General features: G+C 40.9%; 1 protein-coding gene across 1 annotated transcript; it reads right to left on the bottom strand.

Moving 5' to 3' along the window:
* Positions 1-894: 894 nt before the first annotated feature.
* LOC146343656 (vesicle-associated membrane protein 8-like) lies at positions 895-11307 on the bottom strand. The gene is made up of 3 exons (XM_084855455.1): positions 11221-11307; positions 2130-2292; positions 895-1552 (listed from the first exon to the last, which is right to left on the bottom strand). The coding sequence occupies exons 2-3, from the start codon at positions 2286-2288 to the stop codon at positions 1409-1411; spliced, it is 303 nt and encodes a 100-aa protein (XP_084711581.1). The 5' UTR covers positions 2289-2292; positions 11221-11307; the 3' UTR covers positions 895-1408.
* Positions 11308-17612: the final 6305 nt, after the last annotated feature.

Below are 17612 nucleotides of genomic sequence, written 5' to 3'. Positions count from 1 at the left end.
TTCTATTCCTCTCTCCCTGAGCTTGAGAAACACTGTAAAAACATACACTTCAGAGAACAGAGTGGGAATAATGCCATGCTTACATTTTGACAGCCGTAATAGCAGTGCCTGCCAACAAACTGTTGAGTTGCTGATGTCAGCCGCATAATGCAAGTATTGGCAGATGGTACATAGGTATCAACATTTTTTTATATTTAAATTTATCAGAATACATTAGTATTTCTATGGGAAATAAACACTTATATAACCAAGTGAGCAGCTGAATCAAATAGGGCAACACTTTTAAGGTTGTCAACATTTGCTTCATTTTGTATTGATGATGGGTATAGCTGGCAGTTGGGAAAATCCTCTCAAATCTTGGAGTGAAAACTAAGTTCCTGATAGTCGGTTGTAAAATAAGGCATTGCATCCTAGTCCTTTAAACAAGGGGAATGATGAATGGCTGTGCTTCCACAGTGGCTTGTATACACACAATCCATCTCAAGAGAAGATCTCATGACTGAATAGATGCTTCTTATTTCAAGGTTGGTCTACCTTCTGTCATCAGTGGCTGGTAGAAAGCCTCGAAGTGAAGCTTTCTAGCAAAGGCATCCTCAAGTATTCCTTTCCCAAATCCTTTATTATAGACGATGGGGATCAGTATGTCTTAATCATATGTGTGGCTGTGTGGACTGTGTAAACTTGGATGTATATCTATTGGCTCAAGTACAGCCACCTTAGTAGTTTTTCAGCTACAGAGGCTGCAATTACAGAAGTGAGCAGACAGACATACAAAAGGGCTTGAAATCCTTATAATGCATCAGGTTGTTACCAATTTGACAGGAAACAACTAGAGAGAAGAATCAAGTAATGTGAGTGATTAAATAAGCACAGAGGATAGGGCAGTAGATTCAGATTGAGAAACAACATACATTTATTGCCTCACTTTCATCTTTATTAAAGAACATTGTCTACTTAGTCCCATAGGTAAAAATGAAGATTCGGCAATGATTTTAACATGTGGCTTTAACCCACAAGGATACAAACAAACAAACATGTAGGTGAGAAAGCTTGGGGCTAGAACTCAAAAGTAATTCTATTCCACACGTTTTGATCATAACTGGGAAAACAAGTTCCTTTCAGTATGTATGCTTCTGAGGATGGGTCCAGATTGGAACTTTTGCTCAGGATTTTGTGTCTAAGGTTCTAATTATAGCCTGTCATTGAAATTAAAGTTTCAAAAACGGGGGGGGGGGGGGAATAGCTCAATCCTCTATTGCCAGCTGAAGGCAAGCACTGTATGTAAACATATAGTAGCTGTTAATTACATTTATTGTATAAAAATTCGATAAAACAAAAATATTTCCGCTTTCGAATGTAAAACATTTTTTAAAACTTTCTGTGTTACTTTTAGCTGCTTAAAAGTTCTTTATGTTGGAATAACACCTGTGGCCAGAAGAATGATGAAAACTACAATGACAAGGAGAATTACTAGGATAATTATGATCATTTTAGCGTTTTTCCACCACATCTTCCTTGAAATCTTTGTAGTAGTTTTTTGGAAACCATGAGCCTGAAATCAAATGGGGAAATGTGCAAGTTAGTAATAGAACATGCCAATTAAGATGAAGCTGCGTCTTTAGAAGCTGCTTTGTTAATTTATATACTACACCAACAAGTGGTAATTGACATGCTTGAAAATAAGGGAGTTTAACAGTGTGGGATAAAATTCGGGCTTCAGTGAAATATGATTTAATCACATTTAGCCTGAGTGATGGGAGCAAGGAAGAAGGGTGGGGGGAGGATAGAATATTTCCTGGTATACAGTTAGATGAAGCTGTTTCATTATTCAGTTCATGCTGTTAGGTACTAGTACAGTTTTTCCAAAGCAATGAAGGCCTTAGTCACTGGTTTTTTCTCAGAGGAACATTCTGAGGGGAGTACTGGTTGTGGGCCCTCTCAAGTGGACTGCCTGCTAGTCCTTTTGCTAGAGATACCACCTTCTCTACATTTCTTGTCTCAACATCGAGAAATTGGGCCCAGGTGCCTCCCCTGTGAGCTGGGTTTCCTGTGCAGCTCCATAAATTAAAGGGTCGGCCTAAAACCTTTCTACTAATGAATATTCTTGCACACACTGAATATAGAATTACCGCTGTTTCGAGATCATCGCTTCGGTTTGCCAGTTCACTCAGTCGTTCATCTCTTTGCAAAACTTTTTCAATATTATGAGTCATGACATTTTTCACATCGTCCACTTGAACTTGAAGTGTAGAAATTGCAGTATCACTGTGCTTCTGATTATATTCCATTTGCCTAGTAAAAAGTTCATTTCGTTCATTATACGTAATATGAATTATGTCAACTACTGTCTTGGTTATCAAGTAAATTAAGATGTCTCTTGATGTTCCCTGAAAAAAATGTACTGGTGAGTTAAATATAAGTGACTTTTAAATTTAATGCTAAATTATTTCTTTGTTTCCACGAGACCTGTTTCATTCATAGATTTCTATCCTTTTCAATCACATAGAGTTCCCAGAGCAGCTAACAACTCCAAAGTTAACAAACAATTGCAAATAGAACAGTAAAACGATATTAAAATTGGAACCAGCTAAGATTAAAACAGCATATCTTTAGTAGGCATTTATCAGTGTTCTGTGTAATGATAAATACCTCTTAGTATTTTTATTTTAAAATACTGCTTTTCTACTAAAACAATCCAAGCAAGTTATAAATTTCAGTATAAAACCAGCAGCAAAGTAGTCTAAAATCATGTAAACCTTACAACCCAAAACGAAACAGACAAGACAGCCAAACAGCAACCATTTATTTCTTATTCTTTAGGGAGGTAATTAGATTTTTACCATAGTAACTGCACAAAGCAGATTGAGAGAAACATTAAATCAAAGCAGGTAGAAAAACATTTAAACTTTTAAAAGCCAGCTCTATGGAGTTGCAAAAATAAAATTCTGAAGGGCAAGCATAAAACATTTAAGCAGCAAGGTGTTCAAGATTTTTCTAGCCTTCGGGTGCAATGCGCTTGGGTTGCTACTTGCTAGCCCAAAGTCTCCAGTCTCCAAGGCTTCCGAGATTCCTATGCCCTGTGAGGCTATTGCTGGCAGGAGCAAGGGACGCCATTTTCACCTCTGTCTTCCTCTTTAAAATGTTTACCTCTAGATGGGCCTCTGAGCTCATCTAGAGGAGTTGAGGGGCAGCAGCTGGAGAGGCCACAGGATTTTGCAGATACCAGCCTCTCTTCTGGAATGCCTCCTTTTTAATCTCAAGTAATCCAAAGTCACTTCTGCCATCTCAGAAAGCAGACACTGTGCAACCGTCAGAATCAAGCAGCCAGGTAGTTTTTGGATGTGAAGGTGTGTCTTCCATTTGTCTGCTTTTAAAAACAAAGACCCTGATGCTGGGAAAGACTGAAGGCAAAGGGAGACGGGGACAGCAGAGGATAAGATGGCTAGATAGCATCACTGATGCAATGAATATGAACTTGAGCACGCTCCGGGAGAGAGTCGAGGACAGGAAGGCCTGGCGTGCTATGGTCCATGGGGTCACGAAGAGTCGGACACGACTTAGCGACTGAACAACAACAACAATGGTAGGAAAGGCTACTCCTACATCCTAACAATTTCTAGAGGGGTAGCCATGCTTTTTGTTTATTCGTTCAGTCGCTTCTGACTCTTCGTGACTTCATGGACCAGCCCATGCCAGAGCTTCTTGTCGGCCATCACCACCCTCAGCTACCCCAAGGTCGTGTTCGTCACCTCCAGAATATCCATCCATCCATCTTGCCCTTGGTTGGCCCCTCTTTCTTTTGCCTTCCACTTTCCCTAGCAGTAGCCATTCTTCTTGTTGTTGTTCAGTCGTTCAGTCGTGTCCGACTCTTCGTGACCCCATGGACCATAGCATGCCAGGCCTTCCTGTCCTGCGCTCTCTCCCAGAGTGTGCTCAAGTCCATATTCATTGCATCGGTGATGCTATCTAGCCATCTCATCCTCTGCCATCCCCTTCTCCTTTTGCCTTCAATCTTTCCCAGCATCAGGGTCTTTTCCAGTGACTTTTCTCTTTGCATTAGGTGGCCAAAATATTTGAGCTTCAGCTTCAGGATCTGTCCTTCCAATGAGCACTCAGGGTTGATTTCCTTTAAGATTGACTGATTTGACCTCCTTGCAGTCCAGGGGACTCGTAAGAGTCTTCTCCAGCACCACAGTTCGAAAGCATCAATTCTTCAGCGCTCAGCCTTATAGTCCAGCTCTCACAGCCATACGTTGCTACTGGGAAAACCATAGCTTTGATTATACGAACCTTTGTGAGCAAGGTGATGTCTCTGCTTCTTACTATGCTTTCTAGCTTTGCCATAGCATTCCTCCCAAGGAGCAAGCGTCTTTTAATTTCATGGCTACAGTCACCGTCTGCGGTGATCTTGGAGCCCAAGAAAATAAAATCTGTCACGGCTTCCATTTCTTCCCCTTCTATATGCCAGGAAGTGATGGGGCCAGATGCCATGATCTTAGTTGTTTTAATGTTGAGTTTCAAACCAGCTTTTGCACACTCCACTTTCACCCTCAACAAGAGGCTCTTTAGATCCTCTTCGCTTTCTGCCATTAGGGTGGTATCGTCTGCGTATCTGAGGTTGTTGATAATTCTCCCGGCAATCTTAATTCCGACCTCTGATTCATCCAACCTGGCGTTTCTCATGATGTACTCTGCATATAAATTAAATAAGCAGGACGACAATATACAGCCTTGTCGTACTCCTTTCCCAATTTTGAACCAATCGGTTGTTCCATGTCCGGTTCTTACTGTTGCTTCTTGATCCTCGTACAGATTTCTCAGGAGACAGGTAAGGTGGTCTGGTACTCCCATCTCTTTCAGAATTTGCCAAAGTTTGTTGTGATCCACACAATCAAAGGCTTTAGCGTAGTCAATGAAGCAGAAATAGACGCTTTTCTGGAATTCTCTTGCTTTCTCCGTGATCCAGCGAATGTTGGCGATTTGATCTCTAGTTCCTCTGCCTCTTCCAAACCCAGCTTGTACTTCCGGTAGTTCTCGGTTCACATGCTGCTGAAGCCTAGCTTGTAGGATTTTGAGCATAACCTTGCTGGCATGTGAAATGAGCGCAATTGTACGGTAGTTTGAACACTCTTTGACATTGCCCTTCTTTGGAATTGGAATGTAAACTGACCTTTTCCAGTCTTGTGGCCACTGTTGAGTGTTCCAAATTTGCTGGCATATTGAGTGCAGCACTTTAACAGCATCACCTTTTAGGATCTTAAATAGCTCAGCTGGAATACTGTCATCTCTGCTAGCTTTGTTGTTAGTAATACTTCCTAAGGCCCACTTGACTTCACTCTTGAGGATGTCCGGCTCATGTTCAGTGACCGCACTATCATGGTTATCAGGGACATTCAGATCTTTCCTGTATAGTTCTTCTGTGTATTCTTTCCACCTCTTCTTAATCTCATCTGCTTCTGTTAGGTCCCTGCCTTCTTTGTCCTTTATCATGCCCGTCTTTGCACAAAACGTTCCCTTGAGATCTCCAATTTTCTTGAAGAGATCTCTAGTCTTTCCCATTCTGTTGTTTTCCTCGGTTTCTTTGCATTGTTCACTTAAGAAGGCCTTCTTGTCTCTCCTTGCTATTCTCTGGAACTCTGCATTCAGTTGGATATATCTTCCCCCCTCTCCCTTGCTTTTCACTTCCCTTCTTTCCTCAGCTACTTGTAAAGCCTCATCAGACAGCCACTTTGCTTTCTTGCATTTCTTTTTCTTTGGGATGGATTGAGTTGCTGCCTCCTGAACAATGTTACAGACCTCCGTCCATAGTTCCTCAGGCACTCTGTCTATCGGGTCTAATCCCTTAAATCTATTCCTCATCTCCACTGTATATTCATAAGGGATATGATTTAGGTCATACCTGAATGGTTTAGTGGCTTTCCCTACGTTCTTCAATTTAAGCCAAAATTTTGCAATAAGAAGCTCATGATCTGAGCCACAGTCAGCTCCAGGTCTTGTTTTTACTGACTGTAGAGAGCTTCTCTATCTTTGGCTGCAAAGGACATAATCAATCTGATTTCGATATTGACCATCTGGTGATGTCCATGTGTAGAGTTGCCTCTTGTGCTGTTGGAAAAGAGTGTTTGCTATGATCAGCATGTTCTCTTGGCAAAACTCTATTAGCCTTTGTCCTGCTTCATTTTGTACACCAAGGCCATGCCTGCCTGTTATCCCGGTGATTTCTTGACTTCCTACTTTAGCATTCCAATCCCCTATGATGAAGAAGACATCTTTTTTTGGCGTTAGTTCTAGAAGGTGTTGTAGGTCTTCATAGAACCGATCAACCTCAGCTTCTTCGGCCTCAGTGGTTGGGGCATAGACTTGAATTACTGCGATGTTGAATGGTTTGCCTTGGATTCGTACTGAGATCATTCTATCGTTTTTAAGATTGTACCCCAGTACTGCTTTTCCCACCCTTTTGTTGACTATGAGTGCTACTCCATTTCTTCTAAGGGATTCTTGCCCACAGTAGTAGATATAATGGCCACCTGAATTAAATTCGCCCATGCTTGTCCATTTTAGTTCACTGATTCCCAAGATGTCGATGTTCAATCTTGCCATCTCATGTTTGACCACCTCCAGCTTACCTTGATTCATTGATCTGACATTCCAGGTTCCTAAACAATATTGTTCTTTACAGCATCGGATTTTCTTTTCACCACCAGACACATCCACAGCTGAGTGTCCTTTCGGCTTTGGTCCAGCCGCTTCACTCTTTCTGGCGCTACTTGGAAATTCCCTCTGCTCTTCCCCAGTAGTATATTGGACACTTTCCGATCTGAGGGGCTCATCTTCCGGCGTCATCTCTTTTAGCCTTGTGATACGTTCCATGGGTTTTTCTTGGCAAGAATACTGGAGTGGGTTGCCATTTCCTTCTCCAGTGGACCACATTTTGTCAGAACTCTCCACCATGACCTGTCCGCCTTGGGTGGCCCTGCACGGCATAGCTTATGGCTTCACTGAGTTACACAAGCCCCTTCGCCACAAGGCAGTGATCCATGAAGAGGAGTAGCCATGCTAGTCCACAGCAAAAACAACCAAGTGTCTTGTGGCACCTCAAAGACTAATGCATTTTATTTTGGCAGAAGCGTTCATGGCCTAGCACCCACTTCATCAGCAAGGTAGTTTCTGTTCCATGAGAGCTTATGTCAAAATAAGATTTGTTAGTCTTTAGGGCTCCTTGTTTTTCCCACATTCTAAGAAACCCCTGTGCCCAAAGTTGAAGGAATGACAGTAAACAGTTTCACTGATATTCCAAGAATTGAAGCCACTTGATCATTTGCCCTGGAAATGACAACTGAGCCACTTTAGGATTACAAAGTGCTCCCTAAGGAATTTTTGATGGCTCCCATCCCTCAGCTGTAAGATAGATACATTTTCCCTGGGGAGCTTGTCCGTCCTGGAGCCTAGCATCTTTTGGAAGTCGTGGCTAGGAATTCATGCTCATGGCTATAATGGTATAAATAACAGGTTTAAATATTTGTAAGAATTCTGTTTTAACTTTCTGTTGGTTGCTCTTAGTGTTTGGAGTGGGGTAGGCTACAAATAAAATCCTATATACCAAGAGCAAACTCATTCTGAAATGGCACCACGCATACACACGAGGGAAGTATCAGCAGACCAAGCGTTGCAAATTTAGGGGGGGAAATCATAAAAGGTGGCAGGGTGGGGGAATAACTCAGTGATCATGCTTGGAATGCTTATTGGCTGTTGGAGGAGAAAGGGGGAAACTTGTGGCAGGAGAAATGGGGTATCCCGGAAGAGGGAATAGCTCGCTAGCTGGCAGGCAGGAACACTGAACGGGAGCATTCCATATTGCCGGACCTACTTGCAAATACATATGGTTAGAACCAGACTTAGTTATGCTTAGAATAGGCCAATGGAATATGTTGTCCTTGACTGACTTGTCCTATTGGTTTCTACCTTTAAAAAGAACTTTTATTTTGTTCCTTTTACATTCATGAGCCCAGTATATGAGTGATACCGGTATATCAGTATTCTTGGGATTGTGTACTCCTTCTGCAGCACAACTAGTTGGCCACTAGAGGTCTCCCAAATACTTCTACTAATTAATAATGGGGGAAAAACTCCACATGAGACTCCGTGGTTTTATCGTCCCTACAATGAAATGCATACATAACACTGAAGCTCCAGTTCTGTGCACATTTACCTGTAAGCCCCAGTTTTCAAGGGGGGGCTTAATTCTAAGTCAACATGTCTAGCGCTGTGTTGCAAAAGTGCCTTTACACCGTTTTGTGTGCTTTTGAGAATGTTTAATGCTGGATAGAAAATGGAAAGGAGCCATTTTAAAATCAGAGACGCATTCTGACCAGTGTGTAGGTATTGCATTCAAATTACAGACATAGGAAATGCTAGAACAATTTAGGTGGAATTTTCCAGAAATGCCCAAAACAACTCCTGGTCTCAGTCAGTTTCATGGTAGCCTTATCTGTGGCATGAGGTGGTAAAGAGGAATAAAGATATCCAAGCATGAATTAATTGGGGAACACACTTGAGATTCAATATGAAATCATGGTTTTAAAATGTCATTTCTTTATTGTGCCAGCACAAGGTTAACTGCAGTATGCAGCCTGTGTGGGAGTGGGATTGGCAGTTCAGAAATCTACTTTTATGCCTCCTCCTCTTCGGAAATCTACTTTTATGCCTCGTGCTCTTTGCGCAAGAGAGAATGAAAGTGGGGAGGGATGTAACTGTGTTGTGCTTGCGTAAGGTTCCTTTGGATTAAAGACTGGGTGTATACACATTTAACTAGAATTAATCTAGTCATGATGTTGAGGCCTGTTCCTGTGTTATTATCCCAAAGTTTAATATGCAAAACTAAAATTTTAATCCACAAGAGCTGTAATCCAAACAAAACAAAACCCTTCCTGCAGAGCTTTGGCCTTTTTTAACCTTGTACAACAGCATCCCAAGTTACACAGCAAACTACTTTTGAAATGTGTAATCTCAAAAGAGTTGTGTGATGAGGCATGAGGGTCAAATAAAAGAAGCAAAAACTGCATTAGGGAATCTGCTTAAAGTAGGGAGTTCTTTGAACTGTGACTAAGATGGTAAGACACAGGGAAAAAATGGATTTGAATCCTTATGGAAATGCATGAAACATCTAATTCCTTTCCCCACCCCGGCTATCTACCTCCCATTTTAGTACATAAATCATTCTGGATGTACTGATAAGTACCACAGATCTCAAGAATATAAATGGACTCTGATAATTTTTTCCCTCCAACTCTATTGAAACAATGCTAACTTCAGAATGATCTCTAAAAAGCATATTGTAGAGATTAATGTTGCACTTGCTCTCCCAGAAGGGTTTCTCAGGTCTGTTTGCTTTTTCATTCTGTATTCATATTGTTCCTTTATCAATCTCAGGAGTGCTCCGAGGAGCACAATAAAGCAATGAGCCTAAATACAGTTGACTCTGGTTTCCTGAACTGTATTAAAAACTCATGGAGAATAAGCAGCAAGAGAAAGCGAGAGAAGATAATCTGTCCTTTTTATAAGCATCTGGTTCTTATATCTGTAATTCCATTCAGAGCCAGTTATTATTGATTGATGAAATGTTACCAGTGTAACGCAGTGTAATTTAAGACTTCAAATTTATTATTAGCTACCCAACCCTCCGTTTTTGTAAAACTTCAGCTACATTTCTAGTAGATTTAAAATATATATTTTTACAGGTAACACAACGATACAGTACTGTAGAAGTCAACACATTACTTGCTTTCCAGATATAACATGTATGAAAGCTAAGAGTTGGATCCAGACTTAGTTGCATATTGAAATCAATGGGACAAGTTAGTTATGACTTAAGTCCCATTGTGTCAGGAGCGCCCTAGCGGCCTCTTTCAGTACACTCCAATAGCCAACTCAAGACACAGACGAAAGGATTCTTTTCAAGGCTTTAATCCTTTTACAACTTAATGACTCTTTCAGATGCTAATCACCAGGGACTAAGCAAGGAACAGCAGAGTGGCATATGTGCCAAGTAGGCAGTTGATCCCCATTTGAAGGAGAGTCACATGAAGACCCTGAACTTATGGGCTAGGGAGAGATCCTCCCTCTTTCCCTTGGGTCCACAGGAGGCAGCCGTTGCTTGAGTGCCGAACGGGCGTTACGCCTCCTTTCTGCGCCCTCCATCGCTCGTCGCTCTCTGCGTCTGCGTTGAGCGTCTAGCAAGCCCCCCTCCCGCACTTTCTCACTGCCAGGATCGCTATCTATCTCAGGAATGCCGGCAGGAGGAATCTCTGCCAGCTGCTGTGCCTGTGAGGGATGAGCTGGCTCCTCTCCCATGGATTGCTGATCCTCCTCAGAATCAGATCTGCTCTGGGGTTCTATCGGCTCCATTTCCACCCTGACACATTGAGTTTAAGAGGGGTTAAGTGCAAGTTAACAGGCAGAGCAATCCTAATCCCCAGATCTGCTGGTTGGTGGGTTTTAAAGTGTGATGGAGGCACCCCTCCAGTGGAGTGAGTATGTCTGTCCCAGAGCTCCCAGTTGTGTCCGTGGAATCTGTGTTGTCTTAAATCTACTGCCTGCAGTAGGCCTCGAAACAGGGCATGCTGGGGCTTAGGTGGAGGCAGCATTTGATCCATTGGATCTAAAGGCCCTCAATTTCCCCCAAGAGGACCCAGGATAGGGTCCCTCAGCTTCACCAGCCTTTGGCTGACATATAATTCCCCCCGCCCCACCCCCGGTTTCAGTGCTATGTGTTTTTAAAGATCTTCTGAGGAAAAAGGCAAAGAAAAGCTGCCTCTTCACCTCCTGCCCTGTCCCATGTGAGCTAGTAAGGCTTTGGAAGTGGTGGATAATCCAGCAGTTCGCTCTGCACCCCCTCAAGGAATATTCTCTTAGTCTGGATCCAACCCAATGTCTGTGTTAATATAACCTAGTTTGAGATTACAGATACAGTCACTAAGGGCTCAATCCTATGCATATTTAGACAGGAAAAATATCCTACAACTCTCAGGGTTCCCCAGCCAGCATGCTGGGAGTTGTAGGATTTTTTTTTCTGTCTAAATATGCATAGGATTGCGCCCTAACATGTAATTAATATATTAATTTCAGTCTAGAGTGGTTACTGTGATTTAAAACCTCAGTAGCATCTTGTGGCAATCATTCCAATTAACTTTTGCTACAGTGAATATAATAAGATTATTTTACCTAAAGCGGCTTTAGAAGATCCAGAAGTTGAGTTAAAGTACTTCAAATGTGTGTTTCCCTCTGTTCTTTTGGAAGGTATCTGTCTACTCAGATGACGCAGTGGAAAACAAGTATTTAACCTTCTAGTTAATATTTTACTACAGTGACTTATCTTCTTGGATAAGCTATTCAAATATGAAACTCGGAATGATTCTGCCACAGAAATGTTGTTTTACAGACACAGTAAGATTTAATGGTTTATAAAACATGTGGAGTAGTTCTTATCCCAGACCTTATAGATTGATCATCTACTTGTTTTCCTCAGTAACTTTTATTAATGGCTTTCAATAAAGTTTAATATAACGTACCATGAATTTTGCGAATACCTCTTGAAAATCTGCACTAAACTCAAGACTGAGCAAAAAGTGCTTGTGATATCAAGGAGCTGCTGTCAACAGTCTTGAAAATCTAGGAAAAAATGTGAAGGAAAGTTTAACAGGGATTTCAAGAAGCAATAAATCAACATAATTAAAAACATTTAAAATGCACCAGTATGAATATACTGTGTAATATCTGAATTGCCTGGAGCCAAGAATTTAGTAAAAGAGGAGAGTTAAAATAATATAAATTACATGAAGGAAAGAAGTGAATCCAGCTATCAGCAGATTTGGGCTGCAGACCCGCACAGTGGCTGCTTAAATCTCATTAAAACCTCTAGTGTGTCTCCTAAAGTACATAAGGGCACAATCCTATGCATGTTTAGACAGAGAAAAGGCCTACAACTCCCAGGCTGGCTGGGGAATGCTGGGAGTTGTAGGCCTTTTCTCTGTCTAAACATGCATAGGATTGCACCCTTAATTGAGTTGTGAGCCTGCTATAGGAGCATGGTCATCACACTTTGTTCAGATTTACTATCATACTGTAAGGACTGAGCTTGAGGGAAACCGGTTCCTATTTGAAGCTGAAGCTGAGTGTGTATAGCACGGTTTGGTTGGCTCCCTTTCACATGCTTTTCATGATTATGTGAGTGTGTCTGTGTCTCTGTGTGAGAGGGAATATGGTAGGCTTTTCCATGTATTTTTTCTTCTTTCAGCAAATATGTGCTTATACATCTCAACAAATACTGTGGCTGTGTGTGTGTGTGTGTGAGAGAGAGAGAGAGAGAGAGAGAGAGGCTGCATTTCGATGTAAGAGCAAACAGTTGTTTGCCGTTATGTGCCAGCTGTGAGCCTTGAGTGGCATGCTCCCTCCTCTCCTTCCTTTGCAGATGTGGGGAGATCAGAAGCTTCATCTTCTGGCTAATGGCAAATCTGTTTGGTGTTGTGTCCAAATGTGACAAACTGGTTTGTGCAAATCAGGAACCCAAATTGCAGTTTGATCTCAGTTTCAGATCCTGCACTGTGAGCAAACTGAAACATAGCACAGGAAACTGCCTTAAGTCAGAACATTGGTCCAGTATTGTTGACACTGGCAGTGGCTTTCTAGGGTTTAATGCAGAATTCTTTCCTAATCCAACCTGGAGATGCTGGGGATTGAACCTGATACCTTCTGCATGCAAAGCAGGGGCTCTAACACTGGTTTACACACTCCATCGTTTTCCATGTTCAGGCTATGATTTGCTGGTAACAAGAAGCAAAAGCGTCTGTTCTCCGTTTGTAACGATTTCCAGAGGGTAGCTGTGTTAGTCTATTGCAAAAAAATCAACAAAGAGTCTTAAGGAATTTTAAAGATTAACACATTTATTCTAGCATAAACTTTCGTGGATTATGGCCCACTTCATCAGATGCCTCTGATGCATCTAACGGACTAGGAGTCAGGAGATCCGGGTTCTAGTCCCTGCTCGGCCATGGAAGCTCACTAGGGGACTTTGGGCCAGTCACAGACTCTCAGCCCAACCTACCTCACAGGGTTGTTGATGTGAGGATAAAATGGAGGAGAAGGATTGTGTAAACCGCCTTGGGTTCCTTAAGGAGGAAAAAAGCGGGATATAAATGTAATAAATAAATAAAATAAATAAATTCTGATGGTGGACTATAGTCCACAAAAATGTATGCCAGAATAAACGTGTTAGTCTTTAAAGTGCCCCAAGCCTCTTTGGTGTTATAATCTCCCCTTGTGTAGGAGAGAAGGGAGCCTGAAACCAAGGTTTATGGCTTCTCATGCACATAGCATGATTTGGACTTATGGCTGAGTGCAGACACACAGAGAGACATGACTACAGGTGTCAATTATTTTTAAGTGCTAGTAAAAGATAGTAGCATCTTACTGTGAACTTTGTTGAGTTTTAAGATGAGTTTTATATGCATCGGTCAAATATTTTAGGAGTAGCAAATTACTTGGATAAGGGCAAGAGCTTGGTGTAGGTGAGCCCCAATAATTTCTTCCCATTCTTATGTTTATGACTGTATGAAACAACTCATGGGGCAAATGGAATATACCAGGATGATTTTTTTGGTCTTAACTATGGCATGTGTCTTACATTAGCACTGATTACTGGAACTCTCATGTTTCTCTTATAATTGTATTAGTGTCAGAATTTTATATTCCATTGGTGGTTAAGACATAGTCCTCAGTCTAGTTATGATAGGACATTGTGAAAACCTCAAAATAGATGCCACAAGATATTGTTTTTTTCAGGAACAAAGGCTAACCCTTGGAAGGGACAGATATTTAGTTGTGTGTGAATGGATTTTGGACAAATATAACATGTTTTCTACAGCTGCTTTAGTGACTGTTGATGACAGTTTTAATAATCAGTGTAATCCAAAGAGCAAGAACAGAGCTTTTAAAAACTACCCATAATTAGAAGACCTATAAGAAGAAATTATGAGTTATAAAAAATCCTACCCGTTCAAGAAATTCAAATGGTACTTAACTACTTACAGTGTTGTCTGCAGCACATAAGTATGTAATTCCATGAACGATGACAGCATGGTGTATGAAGCTTGAAAGAAAATGTAATTAAAAAAACACACATTAATGCTTGTCTTTATATTAGTGCATTGTTTTATTTTTTTTTAAGTGAGTCAAAGCCAGAAAGATAAAAAACAACACAGTTTTAATAACATTAAAGTGGATGCAAAACAGCAGTTAAAACATGTAATATTATCTTCCAAATTACTATAACTGTACTGAATACTACAGTTCAACAAATGTTTGTGGAAAGCTAAAGAATTTTACACACACACAGCTGCAATTTTAGCATACTTCTGAGAAAACATGGTCAAGAATAAACTGCTTTTGATATGATATTATCCATTTATCTATTATTACTAATTTTAAAAATGTCTTAGAGACACAACAGCAACAACAACAACATTGTTTGTAATTCTTCTGACGTTACAGTTAATTTTAAAACCTGGATTAGCCCTCTTTTGTTAATTAAAAAAAGCTGCAACACTTACCTTCCTATACAAATGGATATTTTTTCCAAGCCTTTCTTTAAAACTGAATTGGCAACTGAAGAAGCAGCTTCCTAAAAATAGGTTGTAAATGTTTAGTGCTTGTTTAGGAATGTAAGAAAAGCATATAGCATGAAAATGATTTACATATCACCAATCTTATTTGATTTGCACTGATTATTCACTGATTTCTTGTTTTTATTCATATTTACTGTTTGTATTTTATGTTTTTAATGTATTGTACACTGCCCAGAGAACTTTGGTTACTGAGCGTTTTAAAAGCTAAACAAATAAATACTGGTTTGCTTCAAGGTGCTGGTTTTTACTCCCAAAAGGCATAAATTGTTTGGGACCTGAGAGATTGCCTTCTCCTGTATGTGCCACCCTGTGCACTCCATTCAATATCAAAGGTCTTGCTGTTGGTGCTTTTGCTGACTGAGCCTCGGTGGGCTTTCACCACCAGCAGAGCCTTTTAGGTTGTGGCTCTATCCTTTTGGAATGACAACCCAGGTCTTCTTGAATAGCTTTGAGCTAAGTTGAATCTTGATATTTATTTTGTATCATGGATGGACACAATCCCTGGTGTAAAACACATAAGCACTTAAAACAAAGCTACGAAGCACAGTAGGCAAAACACATCTGAGAAACTGAGTAGGGGGGCGGGAGAGCAGAGAAAACAGGAATGAATTCCCTGGAACTAGACCTTTGTGTCAAAACCCAGCAGGGGGAATTTAAATGGTATTTCTTCAGACACGTGGAAGAGGCAGAGATCAGCATTGTAAAAACTTGTAGAAATTGTTACAAAATCGAACAATAAACGGATATTATCTTATTAACCAACAATCCCTCTAACATGTTAATAACAGTAAATCCTGAAAGAGTAAAGTCAAATCCTTCCCCCTGTTCTAATTATCTCCTCATCCCTGACTTTCCTACCTGTTTCTAACTGCTTTGGAATGTTCCTGTCAGTCACAACCCGCTGCTCTCCAATATTCTAAAAGGGCTTCCAGCCTTATAAAGTGTCCAAAATTTATAGTGGTGAGAGTGTTGGACTGGGAGCTGGGAGATCCGGGTTCTCGTCCCCACTCGGCCATGGAAGCTCCCTGGGTGACTTTGGGCCAGTCACAGACTCTCAGCCCAACCCACCTCACAGGATTGTTGTTGTGAGGATAAAATGGAGAGGAGGAGGATTATGTACGCCGCCTCGGGTTCCTTGCAAGAGGAAGAAAGGCGGGCTATAAATGGAATAAATAAAAATAAAAAATAAAATTAACAGAATAGACACTTCCTGCCCGCAGGCTCACAATCTAATAGCCACCATACAAAAGGAAAACAAAATGCATGCCCCCAGAAAGCAACATTTTAAAATGACATAGCATACATATTTCTATTGAATGAAGATTTAGGGGAGGCCAATGTTTGCTGTCTTTGAATGGCTGAATTACAGATGCAATTTCTCTGTATTTATCCTTCTGTCTCAATTCTTTGTTTCAGGGGTATCCTAAGTATGCAGCTCTGCTACTTGGTGCTCCATTTCTCTTTCACACAAGAGATCTTGGATGTTCTGATTCAGTTCTTCCATCTCTTTATTATGCTAATGGTGGGAGGCTAATGGACACATATCTTCATGTGTCTAAACAACCTACAAATACCCCATTTGTAGATTGTTGCATGACATGTGAACCTGGACACTCTGGGTTGTTTATGGGTTAAACAACCCAAAGTTAACCTACAATTTGATGTTATGTGAACTCTGGGTTGTTTAACCCATAAACAACCCAGAGTGTCTGGGTTCCGATGTCACGCTAACAATCTACGAACAGGGCATTCGTAGGTTGCTTATGCAAAGTGGAATCGGTTCACAAGCGGCACACAACCTGGCAAATCGTGGGCTAATTAATCAACCCATGATTTGCTGCCGTGACATGTGAACAGAATATCTTCAACTCTTGAGATTTCATTACTGAGCTGTTGAACTATAGTTTCATTCCCTTTTCTCTAATTATGGGTTCTGCGGTATTGTTGTAGACCAGACTGTATTTCTCTTCTGCTGCTTCTGGCCTAGCTTGCGAAGATGATATTTCCCTTCTACACCTCTTTCTCTCTGGTCTGGTCTGCCTCATTTACTTGCCAAACTGCTTTTGTAGATCTGCAAGTCTCCCTTAAAATATCATTTTCAGATGGCACCTGATTTCTTCTCAGATCTGTAGCTTTCCTTTTGATTTAACTCATAAGAGTTGTGACTTCCTCAGAATGAATTAAGCCATCTGTTGCAGGATTCAGTTGATTCTGAGTATCTTTCAACTGTTTCAAAATTGTTGTTTCTCTCCAGCTGTTTGAGAAAAATAATAGTATTCTCCTTTTCCATTTTTCCTACTTGCATTTTCTAAGCCTTACTAGGAATGTTTCCAAGCATGTATGTGTCCTTTTGTTATCTGGGTTCTCCATTTTAAGGATTTTTTCCTGGTGGAACAGAACATTAAATGATTGTCTGTGAACTTGCTTCCTCATACTGTCACTCAGTTTAACATTTCTCTACTTGCCATACATCTCTTCTCAATTTGGCCCACTCTTCCACATTTTCAACAAATTGGGTTGCTATCTGATTAGTGGGTGTATGATTTGATTTCACCCAGAACTGGCATTCGTCGTCTTATTTTTTTTTTATGACCCATCTGAAGCTTTTGAGCTTTGTCATGGGCCCATACCAGCTCTTGTCAGAGTTCCTTTTACGTTGTGTCTTCCCATGCAGGACTGGATTTCACTTGGCTAGTTTGAACCTGTTTCAACATTGCGTTTGTCGCAGGTCCTTTTAGAAATGTAGCTGCAAGCACAGATGGGGCATGCTCCCACCTCAAAACTCTATTGCTCTCTCCTCTAAATCTCAGAATGGCGTGCCTGAATTTTGCCTTAGCAAGGGTTTTAATCACCTTTGGAGAGCAGCATCAAATAGTCCCTCCATAAACCTTTCTCTCAAGACTCTTTATTCTCCTCTCTGTTGTCTGTAGAAGC

The sequence above is a fragment of the Heloderma suspectum genome, chromosome 5 (assembly GCF_057233095.1).
Source record: "Heloderma suspectum isolate Gila_16-S chromosome 5, 16-S_ref, whole genome shotgun sequence".
Taxonomy (NCBI): domain Eukaryota; kingdom Metazoa; phylum Chordata; class Lepidosauria; order Squamata; family Helodermatidae; genus Heloderma; species Heloderma suspectum.
Note: the sequence above shows the minus strand (reverse complement) of the source record. Positions and strands in the feature narration are given on the sequence as shown.

Coding starts and splice junctions, on each gene's coding strand:
- LOC146343656 (XM_084855455.1), bottom strand. CDS start 2,288: ATGGAATATAATCAGAAGCACAGTGATACTGCAATTTCTACACTTCAA. Junction 1,553..2,129: donor GCGATGATCTCGAAACAGCG/GTAATTCTATAT, acceptor ATTTGATTTCAG/GCTCATGGTTTCCAAAAAAC.